At 45.4% G+C, this 17,556-nt stretch overlaps 1 protein-coding gene across 2 annotated transcripts; it reads right to left on the minus strand.

The window, feature by feature from the left end:
- Positions 1–502: 502 nt before the first annotated feature.
- Positions 503–12,098, minus strand: LOC130851724 (aldo-keto reductase family 1 member C15-like). 2 transcript variants are annotated; one of them, XM_057732409.1, is made up of 9 exons: positions 11,929–12,096; positions 9,685–9,852; positions 8,682–8,798; positions 7,741–7,818; positions 6,845–6,967; positions 6,181–6,290; positions 4,908–5,073; positions 2,686–2,768; positions 503–846 (listed from the first exon to the last, which is right to left on the minus strand). In XM_057732409.1, the coding sequence occupies exons 1-9, from the start codon at positions 12,013–12,015 to the stop codon at positions 804–806; spliced, it is 975 nt and encodes a 324-aa protein (XP_057588392.1). In that variant the 5' UTR covers positions 12,016–12,096; the 3' UTR covers positions 503–803. The 2 variants fall into 2 exon arrangements, with proteins under 2 accessions (XP_057588392.1, XP_057588393.1); XM_057732410.1 differs by lacking the exon at positions 9,685–9,852 and having other exon boundaries at positions 11,929–12,098.
- Positions 12,099–17,556: the final 5,458 nt, after the last annotated feature.

Consider the following 17,556-nt stretch of genomic DNA (forward strand, 5'->3'; position numbering starts at 1 on the left):
AAAGGCTGTTTGTTGTACAAATGAAAAGTTGTGTGGGATGGAGGGTGGTCGGTGCCTCTGCCTGACAGATGTGCAGAAACGGGAGAGATGGTGCGGCATTATCTCCAAAGGCACGAACCCACATCTGACAGCTACACACTCCTGATTTCATCCACCCTCTTCACCCTCCACTAGACTGTAAACCCAAGACAGTTCTTATTTTAAGTATTGATGGGTATTGACAAAACAATGTCTTACAAAGAATGTTCAGTAAAATTTTGCTGAATGGAGCAGAGACTGAATGGCAAAATATATGAGAACTCCTCAAAACACTGAGCAGAGGCAGGTGACCAAGAAACTACGTGAATGAATGAGGTGCACTGCTTTCCAACGAGCAAAATATAATGCTGGATTCTGTAAAACTGTATTTCTAGCTTACAAAAATGCTTATGCTAAGTAAAAATAAAGTATACAGCCTGTATATTGAAGATTATTTCTATTTCTAAATAAACACGCACACACATTGGTATAGGAAAATCATGAAGGCAAGTGCACCAAAGTTAAGTATTATTAAATGGGTGAATTACAGGTTTTCTTTATTTTCGTTCCTTTCCCTTCTCTTTTCCAAATTTTCTATAATTGGTGTGTATTATTTTAATTGCCAGGAAAAACTAGTATCCTTACTTTGAAGCCTTTATTATTTCATTAATTGTTTAAAGGCAAGCTTTCAAAAGTTCAGACACTTCTTTTAATCACCTCCACCAAGTACAAAAATCCCCCCAGAAGCAAGAAATTCTCGTGGAACCATGGTGGACAGATGAGAGTCAATATTCTTCAGAATAGGGGTACTCAGGATGGTCCGCGAAACTGAAGAAGAAGGAGGGGGATTCATTTATTAACTCTGCCATGTTGTCAAAGGCAGCGTTACTCTGTGGACGGGGGAGAACTCCCCGTGTAGGAACTCGCGCCTCCTCCCACCCCGACAGGCACACGCGCAGCCGCCTCGTCCCTGTGCAAACGGCGCCTGCGCCCAGTCCCCAGCGGCACCTGCAACCTTCCCTCCCCCGCGGCCAGCAGTCTGGCTCAGAGGACAATGTATGACATGGGGCGAGAACTACGGCCGCTCGTGGAGGTCCTGTCAGACCCAGGCGGAACGTCTGAGCGTAGATGATGGGAAGGGTCACACTTGAGGAGTTAGTGGCTCTTTCTCACACAGTGTTCAGGAAATAAACACTGAACATGCTGCACAAGGGGAGCCTCGGTTAAGGAACTTCCACCTATTGAAGAGATACGACGCGCCTCTGGATAATCATCCTTACACACGTGGTGACTGTGCTGTTCATTTATAATTTATGGCAACACCTGTTGTTCATGAAGCAGCATTACTGTTGTTTACCCTTTTGCATGTTTTGATTTTCTTGCTAAATCTGTCCTTTCCAATTCAGTTCATTCCACATTGCGCTCTGAGCAATTCCACGTGCAAAGAGCACTTGGCATAAGGCCTGGAAGATGGGTAAGTCTAGGCGTTCACAGCCTAAGAAGGAGAACGTGGAAATACACTTCACAGATTCTGAGTACACAAAAGGAACTTTCCCTCTTTCTTTCACTTATCATGTCTTTCCTCAGAATCATGACTCCGTATAGATTTACAAAAAAGAGAGTTTTGAGATTTTCCATTTGAAACTAAATCTCCATTTCCTCACTACTTTCTGTCCCCTCCTGTCTCAGCTCCCTTCCAAACTTCTCTCTGTTTGACTAGTCTTCCTTCTCTTCAGTCCTCACATCCTCCTGCAGTAACTGAGCAGCTGAATTCCATGTTAGTGAAGAAGTTAAAGTCGGGGGGGAGTCCCCAGGGGCGGGACCCCTGATGGACAAGGGCAGCAGTGGGGTGAGTCTTGACTGAAGATGCAGAGAGACCCAGGCGATCTTAGCTGGGTGAGTGCTGCTAAGACACAGTAGTCACTCACTGGCGGGTCAGTTAAGTTCAGGATCTATTTGTAACTCGGTTTGGTGAGATTACAGGGATGAGGAAATGGGAGTTGTAACATGGGGGGAAAAGGCCAATAAAGAAATAAGTTTGAAAGGAATGGATGGTGTCTTGGGAAGGACATGGCCATTAGGGAGAAAAGGCACACACATCTAGGGGAGGGGGTGGAACCGGCCCCCAGAGCCCTCCCAGCCCCGATGCACATTGGCCTCCGTGGGCGCCTCCTCCGTAAAACACACCAGCCACACATTCACAGCTGTGTTCAGATAGGAAAGAACATGTCCAGGCTGGACTCATGATGACACGGTCATTACTAATCTAATCGTTTCCCCTGATTGTAAAAATAATTAAAGATGAAGCATTGTCATAGGGCCCTAAGAGAATAGCGGGCTGGAGGCACTGTGCCTCGGTGTCTAACGGGTGCATCAGCCCTGAGAGGAAGTGCACCAGCCACAGAGATTAGGGACATAAAGTAGTGAATTCACCATGATGTGCACTTTGGTGAGTTTACTCAAGGGCTGCCCTGGGCCCCGCTCACATTTCTCTCACGTCAGAGACTGAGCCCTGGAGGAAACCTCTGGGCTGAGGTCTACAGGAAGCCCTGGTTTCCACCTAAATTGGAAATCAGGACTCTCTTCCTGGTTGGAGAAGCTTAGTTCCTCTTCTGACCTGTCTGCTACAGAAAACAACACACGAGAAATAATGGACAAGTCACTTACAATAGTAACTTAAAAAATCGAAAATTTCTGTTGAGGCCATCGATTGCTTTCATGTCTTCTGGAGTCAGTTCAAAGTCAAAAACCTGGAAGAAAGGGAAGAATCACATTGACCTCTCCCCCAAGGAGCTGGTGTCACCCTGGGGACTGGAGGACTTTCCAGCTGGATGGGGACAAGAAAAGGGTGCAGGGAAGCCTTGCCTGCCCCCAGCTTCCAAGTGGACAAGCCTGAGAGCCCTTTTGCTAGGTTCTCACCTCTCCTTCCCACTCCCGCTCCTTCTCTGCTCCACTTCACAAAAGAATGTCTTACTGTGCATCAGTCCCAATGCTTTCTAAGTGAATTGCTTGTGACAGAAAAGAGAAAAATCCTTTTTCTCCAGATAAAGGAACAGTTCAACAGTCTGGGCATAATATTAATACCTGCACTTGACCAAACTTTAAACAGGTTTTTCCTTCCCCATCACCCCCTAGAATTTGGCAAAGCCTTGAACTTAAACAAGTATTGGAAGGAAGATTAACCTCCCTGTAAGGTATCTCCAAGGATCTACCGACCTCAGGATACAGCTTTCCCTGATGAACTGTTCAATCACACCACCTGCTCCTCCCACCCCGCAACCCCGAATACCATCCTCCTCCTAGTTGTGTTTTCTCTTCCCTAGAAAAGAAAAATCTTTCCGATTGATCTTTGAGGCACTTATAGATCTTACATTCAGAGAGTTCTCTCTTTTGAATAAAGTCTCTCTCACTTCCCAATTAGCTTTTATTTTGCGATACATTTCTCCTATCAGAGTCCATTAATACAGCAATGCAGACAGATTGTTGGTAAGAAATATTAAATCTGGAGCCTCATTATTTCATCCAGGGGGCAATTTCATGGAAAATTCAGTGCCTTAATCTATTATCTATCTATCTATCTATCTATCTATCTATCTATCTGTCTTATCCATCCACCTGTCAACAATATACTCCAGAAACGATGTTTGTCATAGAGATATATCTTAACATATTGAGTTGAATTGAAAAATCAAATAGGATTTTTAATTGATTGCTTTAACAGTGAGATTTAGATTTGCCTGCTCTATATTTTCATAAATTGAATGAACTAAATCGATGGCTTCAAGGTTTTGTAACAAATACATTATAAGTAACATGCTCCAAATGCAAATATTAACGCATGATCAAATTTGTAGCTGTCATCTTAAAAAGGGACAAAGCTTAAGTAGTTCTTCACAATTCTCTTGAGGTTCGGAACAAAATAAGTTGAAGACCACTGACTGACTTAAGGGGCCAGGAAACACGTGAAGGTGGGTTTAGGGGAAAGCGTTTCCTGTTAATTATTTGGTCAGTCTATAAACTCATATCTAGCTTCCCACCAGCCAGGAGCTCAGCTGGGGGAAAAGTGCTAAAAGATGACCCAGAAGGAATCACTACATTTAGGGTTTCACGGGCTAGACAGCAATTTTAGCTTAATGAGGGAAAATCTCACTAACAGAGCAGTGCCAAGAGCTATGGTGGCCACGACTGTGCTGGGGTGTCCTGATGGTTTAGCAAAGCAGCTAATCCCCTTTTGATCTGGTATTGAAATACAAATAGGGCTTTGCAGATAGAGAAGTTAAAGGTGATGACCCAGAGTTTTGAAAGTCCTTTCCTAGACTTCCCTGGTGGTGCAGTGATTAAGAATCTGCCTGCCAATGCAGGGGACATGGGTTCAATCCCTGGTCCTGGAAGATTCCACAAGCCACGGAGCAGCTAAGCTCATGCACCACAACTACCAAGCCTGCACTCTAGTGCCCGTGAGCCACAACTACTGAGCCCACGTGCCTAGAGCCCGTGCTCCACAACAAGAGAAGCCACCGCAATGAGAAGCCTGAGCACCACAACGAAGAGTAGCCCCCACTCGCCACAACTAGAGAAAGCCTTTGCGCAGCAACAAAGACCCAATGCAGCCAAAAAAAGGATTTTTTACTGCATGAAACGAACGACTCCTAAAACCAAAGAAAAAACAAAGATGAGATGTGCTCAGCATCACACAGCTAGGAAGTGGCAAAGGCAGACCTTGAGGCCACAAAACCTAGGACTCTGAGGCCTGAGCTCTCCCTTCCACCCTTCGAAGCCTCCCCCAGAGAGCACAAGGGAGAGACGCATAGGAATGAATGGATATGGGCACGTGCTGAAAGGCAGGGCGGACAGCCCCCAATACAGCACCCGTTCTGTCTGCCTTGTACCTGGAAGTTCTCCTTGATCCTCTTCTCGTTGAAGCTCTTGGCCAGGACCACCACCCCCCGCTGCAGGTGGTAGCGCAGGGCAATCTGGGCTGGGCTTCTGTTGTGTCTCTTAGCGATAGCATTCAAGACTGGCTCCTCCAAAACATGTGGGCTATCTTTGTCTATCCTGAAACCAAAACACAAAAAAACACAGGTTTGAAGGGCATAGGACTAAAAATGTAGAGTGTGCTCTTCCTTTTCCCCCCAATTCCCCTGACAACTGAGAGAAATAGGTATAGTACAGTTTGATTTTAAAAGGAGTTTAGTGAATATTCAAAGCGATTTATTCATAATTGCACCAAATTGGAGAAAATTAATATTTCCATCAGCAAGTGAATGGAGAGACAGCGTGTCATATATGTTACTCCAAAGGAATGAACTAGAGACTCAGAACAACACGGATACCTCTCACAGATATTACGTTGCGCCAAAGAAGCCAGGCACAAAAGGGTGTATACTCTATGACTCATTTTATATATGAAGTCCCAGAGCATACCAAACTAATCTAAGTTGAAAAAATAAATCAGAAAAATGTTTGCCTGGGGGTGAGGAAGTACTTTCTGGGAAGGACCACAAAAGAACTCTCTTGGGAGACAGAAAGTTTCTGTATCACGATAGGGTCATGGGTTATACAGTACACCCATTTATCAGAATTGGACAGCTAAGATTTCTGCTTGATGAGCTGTGAAAATTTCACCATAAAATCACTCTTTGAAATATTCGGAGTAGGGTTTGGAGTAGATGAATGTATGGATGAAACAGCAATGAAAGAATGTTGGTGATTGTGAAAGCCCAGTGACAGAGAGTTATTGTATTTACTTTTTGTGCTTGAAACTTTCTATAATAAAAAGTTAAAATTTAATTTTTAAAAAAAAAAGTGTTTCAGGGACTTTCCTGGTGGTGCGGTGGTTAAGACTCTGCCTGCCAATGCAGGGGACACGGGTTCGATCCCTAGTCCTGGAAGATTCCACAAGCCACGGAGCAACTAAGCCCGTGCACCACAACTACTGAGCCTGCACTCTAGAGCCCTCGAGCCACAACTACTGAGCCCATGAGCCACAACTACGGAAGCCCTCATACCTAGAGCCTGTGCTCCGCAACAGAGAAGCCACCGCAATGAGAAGCCCGCACACCTCAACAAAGACCCAATGCAGCCAATAAATTAATTAATTAATGTTTTTTAAGTGTTTCATTATCAGTAGAGTTGCTGATATAGCTCTAATATTCTTATTACCATTTGGAGTCTCTTTGGGATCCCAGAGCACTGTAGGCAACAAGAACGATATCCTTGGACTTGCAGAACTCCAAGAGTTTGCTCTGGTTGAGGTAAGGGTGACATTCCACCTGTAAATGGCCAAGACCAAAAGGTATCAGAATACATATTTCTCCATTCACTTGTTGATGGAAATATTAATTGTTTCCACTTTGGTGCAATTATGAATAAATCTCTGGGAATAATCACTAAACTCCTTTTTAATCAGACCACCTGATCTTTAAATGTCGACTTTCCTGCCTTCTTCCTAGCCGTTCTGTGAACTTGGCCAGGAGAGATGACCCACCCCTGTGAGCCTAGTTACCATCTGCTCCGTAAAGCAACGCCTCCCACATCTGCACCTCTATCCCTGATCGCCTTCGTGAGCTTCAGACCAATATTGTCATCTGCCAACTCAGCACCTCCACTCGGATGTCCCAGAGGAACTCGACACCCATCTCTGAATAATTGAAATCGTACTCTTTCTGCTCCAGCCAACCTGCTCCTCCTTTGGCATGTCCTATTGCAATAAAAGGAATAACCACCTAGACAGCTGTCATCAAGCCAGAAACTTGGGGACTGTTCATTAAGGAAGAAATGTGTGAAGAGCAGAAAGCAAAAAATCCCCCAGTGGCTACAGCCTCACCTGGTTGCAGACGGGCTTGTACTTGAGCCCCGGCTTGTTCAGGATCCTCTCCAGCTGCTTGCGGTTAAAGTTGGACACCCCGATGGACTTGGTTAAACCTGCATCTTTACACTTCTCCAGAGCCTGGGGAGGAGGAAAATGTGCTGCGAGTGTAGTTTGGCCCTTTCATTTGACACTGGACATTTTAAAAACTGGAAATCTGTTTTAATGTATATAACAACTTGGCAGAACCAGCTATATCACTTGAGGACATTATTCCCTAATGGACTTTATTGCTATGAATACATATTTTGTGTCCTTGGGTCTATTCCATGCACACCCAGGAAAACGAATTGCCATTAAGATGCTTCTAAATTCCCCCTCCCCTCCCTGCCCTCTTCCATGGTACCTGTTTTCCTGCTAGGCATGGAATGGTTCTCTAACAAATGGTATCATAGTCAGGGGCAAAGAGAAACTCAGGTTTTCCACTAGCAGAAGGTTTTTCTGCTCCCCCTTTCCTGGAATGATGATAAAGTGTACGAGATGGAGTATACAGAACATGCGTCACTCTCCTTCTGAAGTCCACCCATCTGAGAAGTCAAAGAGCAGCTCTTGCCTCTGTCTCCAGGTGTGTATGTCTGTCCTAGGATAGAGCTCTAACTCCTCTTGAGTTTCCTTTCTATGGGGCTCACAGGCTCAACCAGGTAAATGAGGCAAAGAAAGTTCTACTTAGAACCACAGAAGTTTAGATTAAAAACAGAGCTTCGAGGTCATCTCACTCAACTCCCTTGCTCTGCAGATAAGAACACTGAGGCACAGAGAAATTCAGTGAGGGCAGGCAGTTGATGGAGCCAGCGTCCATCTCTTCTGACTCCCCATCCAGTGATTTCTACCCATGGGTCAGTAGCAGTCCTTACCTCCCATGTTTCAAGCAGGTCCACGGTATCTAAAATCATTTCCCCATTGGCATCCTTTGGCAGAAGCTCCTCCCCAGACTGGAATACAGAGAGGAGAGAGGATGAAGAAGAACTAGAGTTTGGTCACACAACCTTCAAGAGGCTGTGGTTACTAATCAGTGTGTGTGTGTGTGTGTGTGTGTGTGTGTGTGTGTAAGAGAAGAGAGGGGGGAAAGGAAGATCAGAACCATCTGAGAGACTGTAGCAAAGCACCTCTCCCCTGATTACCTCCACCCTCCTACCCACACACACCCTTAAACTTTGAGTTCTCCTACAGTTGGAGTGGACTGTATTTCACTAGGAGTCTGGTTTGGATGATAAGACTTCTGAGTGACTATTAAGTGATGTGTTTTAGCTCCAGTTTATAATAACCCATCTCAAAGATGGTGAGGATGTGCTCAGTGAATAACCACTGTGATGACAGGTTGGATCCTCAAAGCCCAGAAGAGCCCAGCTGTGTAATATTATGGACCATCCCAGTGTACTTCACTCTTGATTGGACGGAGAGGTCCACATGGGAGGGACCCTCTCCGTAAGGAGGGGGGCATTCCCATTGTATCTCTGCAGTCTGTAGTCACTCAACATTCTTGAGGACCCTGATCCCTAAGCACAACAGATAGGAACATGTCACTTAGTAGGGCATGGTCCTCAACTCTCTGAGATGGAGGCAGGGAGATGGTGGAATGTCAATCCTTCTGAAGGCTGTGAGATGAAGCTTAAAAATCTTGATGATGAGGGGACACAACTGTCAAGGAGAGTCCTAAATCACTGAGCAGTTCTTGCCACCACACTCAAACCTACCTCTCTCAGTAAGAACCCAGGAAATCTAGCAGGAATGAGTAATGGAGGTGCAAGAGCAGTGATGACGCACTCAGGTATAACAAGGCAAAGCAGACGCTGACCTTCATGGCGATGGGCACATGAATAATGAAGAGATCCACGTAGTCCAGCTGGAGTTTCTTCAGGGACCTTTCCAGGGCTGGTCGGACCAATTCAGGTCGAAAGAAAGTAGCCCAGAGCTGCAGTGGCCAAAAGAAAGCAAAAATGGCTTATGATCTCACACACTTGGGGACCAAAATTAAACATCATAGTTAAAAGACTGAGAAGTAACACGCCATTGTGGAGTTTCCAAATAAGAAGCGCTGGGGCTACATTTATGTTACTTAAATGTAAGCTGGGTCCTTACTGGAATGCTGAGATTTATTTGAGTGACTAACAGGAAACTGTGAAGGAAACTTAGAAAGACCAGGAGATGCAACCTAAATGTTTCAAGGATTAGAAAAGTCATCTCTGAAAGGAGAATCAAGAAATGTCAGGCAAGGGGAACTGGAGTCTACTGATCTGTATAACGAATGCGTCAAAACAGCTTTGGGAGACATCCAAGGTCTAAAGCAAGTTGTTGTTGATGTGAAAGCAGTAAGATTATTCTGGAGAGACAGCGCTCTCTACACTGGAAGCGGGGTTTTCCACTTAAGAACATTTTACACAATTCCATGAACCCAATGCTGACTTGAAAAAAGTACTTCCTAGTCTGGTTCCCTTTTCTGGGCAATAGGTCAGGCTCGCTTGGGTTTGTCCAGAGAGAATCTCCCAGACAGAAAAAGGAACTGGACCCGCCCTCCAGTAGCTCAGTCGATCTGCTGCACAGACAAGAAGGCAAGGGTCAGTATCTGTGTTTTACACATAAATGTCAACTGATACTCAGGAAAGCTGAGAGACGGTGTCCCACCCTCAACACACTTCAGAACAAAGCAAGCCTTTTCTGTTTTCTGCTTCTCCACAGTGCGCCCCTGCAAGGTTAGGAGGTAAATAAATTATTCAACCCAAGACCAACGTTTGCTTTTGTTTTTTCAAATTAACGCATCTGCTCTGACAGCCAGCCCCTCATCCCTCTCCCCACAGCACCTTGGTGGTGTAGAATATGTCCTCTCTCTTCACGGTACCATCAGCAATCTTCTCTCGGATGGCTTTGCCAACCTCCTCCTCGTTTTGATAGACGTATGCTGCATCAATGTGACGGAAACCCACGTCTATAGCCACTTTTGTGGCCTCACCAGCCTTGCTCTTAGGGACCTATGAAATATGACATGTACACACTGCTCTATTTAAAATAGACAACCAACAAAGACCTACTGTACAGCACAGGGAACTCGGCTCAATATTATGTAACAATCTAAATGGGAAAAGAATTTGAGAAAGAATAGATCCGTGTACACGTGTAACTGCACCATTTTGTTGTGCACCTGAAACTAACACAACGTTGTTAATCAACTATACTCCAATATAAAATAAAAAGTTTAAAAAAAATAAAAGAGATCTCTTTGGAAGTAGAAATGAAAGAAATTTTTTTAAAAAACTAATGTCTGTAGGTCTAAATGTAATGAACATCCATCAGTATAGCACGGTTGACAAAATGAACCTCACAACAGGCCAGTGACACAGATATTCTTATTTTATAAGAAAGAGATATGAATAAGGGGGGTTGGTAATCTGCCCAAGTCAGAGAGAAGCAAGTTATTTCCTTGATAGCATATTCACAGGCTGTTTCTACATCTCCTGTTGATGACGCAAAGCTTTAGTATTCCTTTCTGCCCCTCATCAAACACTAGCTTGTTTATTCCAATATTTTTTCAGCCTCTGAAGTGACTGAGACGCACATGCTGGTTCACAGGCAGGGTCACACGAAGCTGTCTCTCGGTCAGCCCGGGACCCCTGTAAAAGGATTGAGAGGACAGAACATCGGACCCAGATCCAGCAGAAGGTCAGCGAGAGCAGGTGTGTGCAGAAGAAAAGCCCGGAGACCCAACGGCCAATAGCCTGATGAGAGCTGGCTCCAGCGCACCTCACCTCACCAAGCCCCCGTCGCCCTGGGTGCTGCGTATTTATAAGGCTGGCCTCAAATTTCACACTAAGGCCTGAATCTGAGAGAGTGAGCGTGCATGTTTGCAACACACCTGTCTGAACAAAAGAAGACACGTGCACAGACACGAGGGTCAGTGTTTTGCTCCTGCCGTGACCCACAGTAAAGTGTTAAGGGGGTCAGGGGAGTCACATTCAGAGAAAGAACTCAGATTAGGATGTAAGAGAGGCTTCTATTTCATTTTGTACCCTTTGTACTATACTAAGCATGTGCAGACATGACTTTTATTCTTGTAAGTGAGGGGGATTATGGGATATTCCTGTTCTATTCTCCATGGTACTTTTCTGTCTTTAACAGTAATAAAAGTTGGCTATAACAGATGGAAGACATACACTATGCTCGAGCTGTAGTGGTGGATGCAATAGATAATTATGTTATTCATTGCAAACAAACTGGCCTGTCTGCAGCTATCAGCTATTGATACTTCACGCCCCAGCTCTACCAAGATGGAGACTATCGGTCTCTGTCATTTATGGGGGCAACCCCTCCCAAGCGACCCCAAAGCTGCCCCTCCCTCACTGCGACCAGAGTTTGACACTTCAGGCGCAGTGCAATCCACCACGTGGCTGTGTGAATAATCTATTCGATGAGACGTACAATTCTGTCTCCATTATTACTCTTTGCCTCTTAAGTCTTTCTTTCTAAATCCCTCACACTTGGAATAATAGTGGCTTCTTATATGGGAAAAAAAAGTTTTGATGATGGAAGTTCTCTGGCAAATACTTCCAGCCCCAACAAACCTACAGCCAAGCTGCTATGAAGCAGTCCTGTTAGTGGTTTCCTCCTGGGCCCACTGCCCTCGGGAGTTTCTAACACAGAGCAGAGTGGCTCTGGCTAAGGCAGCAGGTGGGTGCTGGGAGAGCAGCCGGAGCCCAGACTCAAACGTGTAAGCAAGAATAGGTAGTACTTACCTGGGATGGGCACTGAGGAATGAGAGAAGGTAGTGCATGTAAGGTACTTAAGATACATGGTGCAAATTCATTGTACGTTAAGTAACCAAGATAATAATAGTTATAAGAAGAAGATAATCCAGCCACAAAATTACCCCCCTCTGAATCCCCAGAGTCCATAGCTTGTCATCCCACGTAGTGCAAAGTTGGACACGGTGAAACAAAAGCCCAAGGGAGTCCTTCCAAGTGACCAGCCTGTACCAGGCACGGGGCAGCTGTCTACCGACTGCCCTTCCAGGGCTGTTCCCATCCTCCCTCCAGTCCCCGGGTTCTGCTTACGCCTTCAGGAACAAGAGTACCAAATCCAAGCACCGGCATGAAGTGCCCATCACTCAGCTTCACGGAACGGCCACACTTCAGGTCCATCCCTGTCCACAGTCCTGGCTGAGCTGACTCTGTCCCCTGTCTTTCCTTCCTTTTCCTAAGTGTGAGCTGAGTAAATGACAAGCCTCCAGTGTTATTTATTTCTACCAACCCAAATAAGATAGGCGGGGCTGGGTTCTAGCTGCCAATGATTCCAAAATGAAACTGGAATCGACCCTCTGACTTCCTTGTAATTTTTTCAAGTCTCTGCAGGCACATCTCACAGGAAGAGCATACAGAAATATCACACATGCTCCAGGAGTTTGAATGTTCTCTTTAGCACTGCTCACCCTTGTCTTTTAAATTAAAAAAAAAAATGGGGAGAGAGGGATAAAGTAGGTATCTGGGATAAACAGATACACACTAGTATACATGAAACAGATGAACAACAAGGACCTACTGGGTAGAACCAATATCTTGTAGTAAACTATAATGGAAAAGAATCTGCAAAAGAATATATATATATATATATATATATATATATATATATGTACACACACACACACACACACACACATATATAAATGAATCACTTTGCTGTACACCTGAAACTTTATAAATCAACTATACTTCAGTTTTTTATTCATTAAAAATATCAATGTGTCCTTGATAATTACATAAGATTTACTTTACTAGGAGCAAAATTATTCTTAGGCTGCTCAATTCTAAACACTAATTCTACTATAGGATCTTAGTTAAGTTCCTTGCCCTTCATTTTGTCAAAAATCCCATCCAAAAAAATGCTATTCAGAATTTCTTGAACAAAGTTCAACCCCTAGTCCCAAGCACACATGTAGCAAAATTCCTTAGAAACCCCCACCCCTATTCATTATTTTTTCCCTCTATCGAGACCTCATTCCACCCTCTGTTCTCTGTGTCTTGTTTCTTTGAGTCTTTGGGGCAGGAAAGAAATTGCCTGAGGTCAAGGATGAATTTGTCTAGTTTTGCCTTGGTTTCAGCCACCCCTCCTCCTGGAATAGCCTCCTGGCATATTCCTGCCTTGTTTCCATCAGCGTTATGAATGTTTATCCTGAAAGCACCAGCTCCTGCGCACATTCTTTAGGGGTCCTGTGACCTCGCCAGGTGGCATTCATTGCTCTCTCCTGTGTGCCCTCACATTCTGATGGGCCCTATTAATACGGGTCAGAAATCCCTCTTAGTGAAATGATGCTCTCAACTAATAAGGAACTCGTGCTAGATATTTAAAGCCTCTGTGGAGTGTTGCTTAATGTTCCTATCATGCCATGCTTCCCCCAGCCAGCATTTTGCACAGTTGGCATTTCAGAGCACACCACAGCGCATAACACTAAATTTAGCTTGTTATTTTTAACCCATCCCTCTGGCTGGTAAAGGTCAGAATTCTGCCTGATTCTATTGTTCCATGTGGTTAGTATTTATTCCAACATCGTGTCAGCTCTGAATTTGATGAGTATACCCTTTGTATTTCCACTGTTAAAAATTAGGAGTAAGTTCTATGTCAGCTCACGAGAAAACTCTCTCCATCAACGTTGATAGCCTGGAGCACACCACATTTGCCGAATACCCCTTGCGATGTTCATCTGTGTTTCACCCTAAATGCTTTGTTGGACGCAGAGGCACTGTTTCTTCCTTAGTTCCCAATTTAGCAGCCTAGGAACATTGTCAGGAAAGGGGACGAGCCAGTCTCCTCCCTGGTAAAGTCATACCAGGCTATCGCACTCCTTCTTCTCTTTTTTTTTTTTTCTTTAGATCTTTATTGGAGTATAATTGCTTCACACCATTGTGCCAGTTTCTGCTGTACAACAAAGTGACTCAGATGCATGTATACATATATCCCCATGTCCCCTCCCTCCCACCCTCCCTATCCCACCCCTCTAGGTCATCACCAAGCATCGCGTTAATCTCCCTGTACTATGCATCTGCTTCTCTTTTAAAAGGTCTCATAAAACTTGCATTTAAACATTATCCTGAAACATTTCTGGAGATTAATATCATGCCTTATGGCTAATGGCTTTCAGAATCCAGCTGCCCTTTGTAATTGAGCAGAAATGTATCCTTTGCTTCAGAGGCCTCTCTCCTTTTCTAAGGTTTCTCAAAGGCTACCACTGAGGTAGGATGCTCTCCAGGAGCTCCTGGTCCACAAAGGGGTATTGGGCACATGGCAAGAAGACCCCCAACGACCTCTACTTCCTGGTAGCCATGCCTTTGTGAAATACCCTCTCCTTGAGGATGGGTAATACTTGTGACTTGCTTCTAACCAATAGAACGTGGTAAGGAAAAGGGATATGATGGCCATTATTAGGTTATACAGTAAACTCTACTGTCCGCTGAAGTCACACACTTTGATAAAAATAAGTGGCCAGGAGAGGCCCACGTGGCCAGGAGTTGAAGGCAGTCTTTGGACACCAGCAACAAGGAACTGAGCCTTCATTCCAACAGCTCACAAGGAACCGAATTCTGCCAATCGCCATGTGAACTTGCAAGCAGATTCTTCCCCGCTGAGCCTCCAGGTGTTGACCCCAGCTTTGGCTGACATCCTGATTGCAGCTCCTTGAAGAATGTGAGCAGAGGGTCTAGCTAAGTTATGCCATCCTGCATGACAAATTACTACACACTTAGGAGCTTGGCGCTAATAACACAGGGGAGACAGGTTAAACGGCGGTTGTGATACTGTACGATACATACAGGGAGAGAAGGACACAGAGAATTCTAGGAGAACACACCGTGGAAGGCAGCTAGCCCAGCCCACGTGCGCCAGAGAAGCTTTTACAACAACCTTGGCATGATTTTACAATGACCTCTGAATAGTCCAGAACTGTGTGAAAGTCTATTTCATTGAAAAATAGATATTTATGGAGCAGCTATGATGGGCAAGACACGGTCACAGGCACGAAGAACAAAACAGCAATGAGAAAAACAGAAAAAAAAAATCTTTGCTCTCATGGAACTTATTTGCCAGTAGTAAGACAAGATGCTGATGAATATATAAAGTGATAGTCCTGCTACATGATGAGAGGGAAGAAAAGCAGGAAATAGGTATCCAAGGAGCTGGGGGCTGGGGGTCAAGTTCAAGCATCATAGTCAGGAAAATCCTCATGGAGAAAGTGATACTTGAGAAAAGACCTGAAGAGGGAGGGAGGCAGGTCTAGCAGATACCTGAGAAAAGAGGGGTCCTAGGGGCAAATTCCCTGAATGAGAGCGTGTCAAGCATATTAGGAAGAGCAGAGTTAGGGAAACAGAACAGAAGGTCATGGGGGCCAACTTGTGTAGGGCCCTTTAATCAAAGACCTGGACTTCTCCTCTGTGTTTTATGGGAAGTGATTAGAAGATGCTGAGCTGCCGCAGAGAAGATAAGGTACATTGGTGAAGGCAGAGGAGGCAAAGCAGGTGAGAGGCTGTTGGAATATGGAGGCCAGAGGTGGAAAGACTAGGACGAGGGTGTCTGTGGAGCAGGTGACAAGGAGTGGTCCAATTCTGACCATTTTGAAGGCGCTGCACACGGCAGAGCTTGACCACAGATTTTTACATGGACATGGGAGAACCAAAGAAAGCAAGGAGCAGTCCAAAGTGTTTGGCCCTTATGACTAGAAGAAAGCAGTAGTCGTGTTGGGGAATGGAGGAAATCGGAGATGGAACAGGATCGCAGGGGGTTAAAGGAGTTTCGTCTGAAACATACTGAGTTTGAGATTCCAGGAGACCCTCAAGTGGATATGTGGAGTAGAGAATTTGATATTCGAGTCTGGATTTCTGGGTGAAGGGCTGAACTGGAGATACTGATTTGGGGTTTACGACCTATCAGTGGTGTTTATTTAATTAATTTTTTTTTCTGCATTGGGTCTTCGTTGCCACACATGGGCTTTCCCTAGTTGCGGCGAGTGGGGGCTACTCTTCACTGTGGTACATGGGCTTCTCATTGCAGTTGCGTCTCTTGTGGAGCACAGGCTCTAGGCATGCAGGCTTCAGTAGTTGTGGCACATGGGCTCAGTAGTTGTGTCACGTGGGCTCAGTAGTTTTGGTTCGCAGGCTCAGTAGTTGTGGCGCATGGGCTTAGTTGCTCTGCGGCATGTGGGATCATTCTGGACCAGGGCTCGAACCCATGTCCCCTGCACTGGCAGGCAGATTCTTAACCACTGAACCACCAGGGAAGTCCCTTAATTGTGTTTAAAGCCATAAGAGTGTCTAAGGTCAGCAGGAGGGTGAGTGAGGTCAGGAAAGATCCCAAGGACCATGCTGTGGGCACTTCGGCACTTAGAGGCGAAGACAAAGAGGAGCAGTAATTAAGGAGATGAGACAGAGGACAAGACAAAGACCAAGAGAGCACAATGTCACGTGCTAACCCTAACTCCCTAACCCATAACCCTAACCCTAAAGATGCCACGGAAGCCAAGGGAAAAGAGTGATTCAAGGAGCAGAAAGTCTCATCAGTGACAGATGCTTCTGGTCAATTAAGTTAGTCAAGGACTGAGAATTAACGATTAAGTTTATCAACACAGAAGCTGCTAGTGACCCTAATAAAGCACTTTTAATGGGATGATGGGGACAAAAACCCCAGTGGGGCATTTAAGAGAAAATGAGAATTGGAGGCAGTGAAGAGAGACAAATCTCTCTGAGAATTTAACTGGGGATGTACAGACACATGGGGCACAGGTTGAAGGATGTCTGAGCGGGAAAGGATTTACATTATAGCGGAGAAGGTCAAGGTCAGGAGTGGTGAGGGCATTCCAATGCAGTATCTGGGGATATTGAAACACAGGAACTCTGAAGAAGTAGTGCTACAAAACGTGCCAGAACCGGAGGGGTAAAATCTTCCAGGGGTTGGTGGCGCAGTGGTTAAGAATCCGCTTGCCAATGCAGGGGACACGGGTTCAAGCCCTGATCCTGGAAGCTCCCACGTGCTGCGGAGCAACTAAGCCCATGCACCACAACTACTGAGCACGCACTGCAGCTACTGAAGCCCATGCACCTAGAGCCCATGCTCTGCAACAAGAGAAGCCACTGCAATGAGAAACCCAGACACCATAACAAAGAGTAGCCCCCACTCACCACAACTAGAGAAAGCCCGTGTGCAGCAACAGAGACCCAATCCAGCCAAAAATAAATAAATAAATAATAAACTAAATCTTAAAAAAAAAAATCTTCCAGGGATGAGAGCAGTGCTCGGGGGCGGGGGGGTGGGGTGGATGACAGGAGTCTGCAACGGGGGCGGGGGGAGTGTTGAAAGGTGGATGTTTACAAGGAGTGGGAGGGAGAGTGGCCAGAAAAGGCCAGGAGGAGAAAGGAATCACCTGTCCCTGCCGCACTCCGCGGGAAGACAGTGTGAGAGATCCAGCAGCCTCCCCTGAAGAGCAGTATGTCTAGCAGAGCTGTGTTTGCACTAGAAGAAAAAGGGAAGAGGAAGGGAACGTTCACAGAAGGATTTAGAGCACAAGTTCCAGAGGGAACATTGGGAGGGTTTCAGAATTGAGGGAAGAGGCGGAAGTGGTTATGCGAGCGCAGGTGCAGAGCTGTAGGGGATGAAGGCTTCGCGGACTGGGAGGAGCTGGGCATCCCAGCCTCTCTTGGAGA

This window comes from Hippopotamus amphibius, chromosome 4 (assembly GCF_030028045.1).
Source record: "Hippopotamus amphibius kiboko isolate mHipAmp2 chromosome 4, mHipAmp2.hap2, whole genome shotgun sequence".
Taxonomy (NCBI): domain Eukaryota; kingdom Metazoa; phylum Chordata; class Mammalia; order Artiodactyla; family Hippopotamidae; genus Hippopotamus; species Hippopotamus amphibius.

Excerpts from the sequence above, each read along its gene's own strand:
- LOC130851724 (XM_057732409.1), bottom strand. The coding sequence starts at position 12,015 with ATGGACCTGAAGTGTGGCCGTTCCGTGAAGCTGAGTGATGGGCACTTC. Across the intron at positions 7,819-8,681 it reads ATGTGCCCATCGCCATGAAG|TCTGGGGAGGAGCTTCTGCC; the intron begins GTCAGCGTCTGC and ends TCTGTATTCCAG. Across the intron at positions 2,769-4,907 it reads GGATCAAGGAGAACTTCCAG|GTTTTTGACTTTGAACTGAC; the intron begins GTACAAGGCAGA and ends CCTTTCTTCCAG.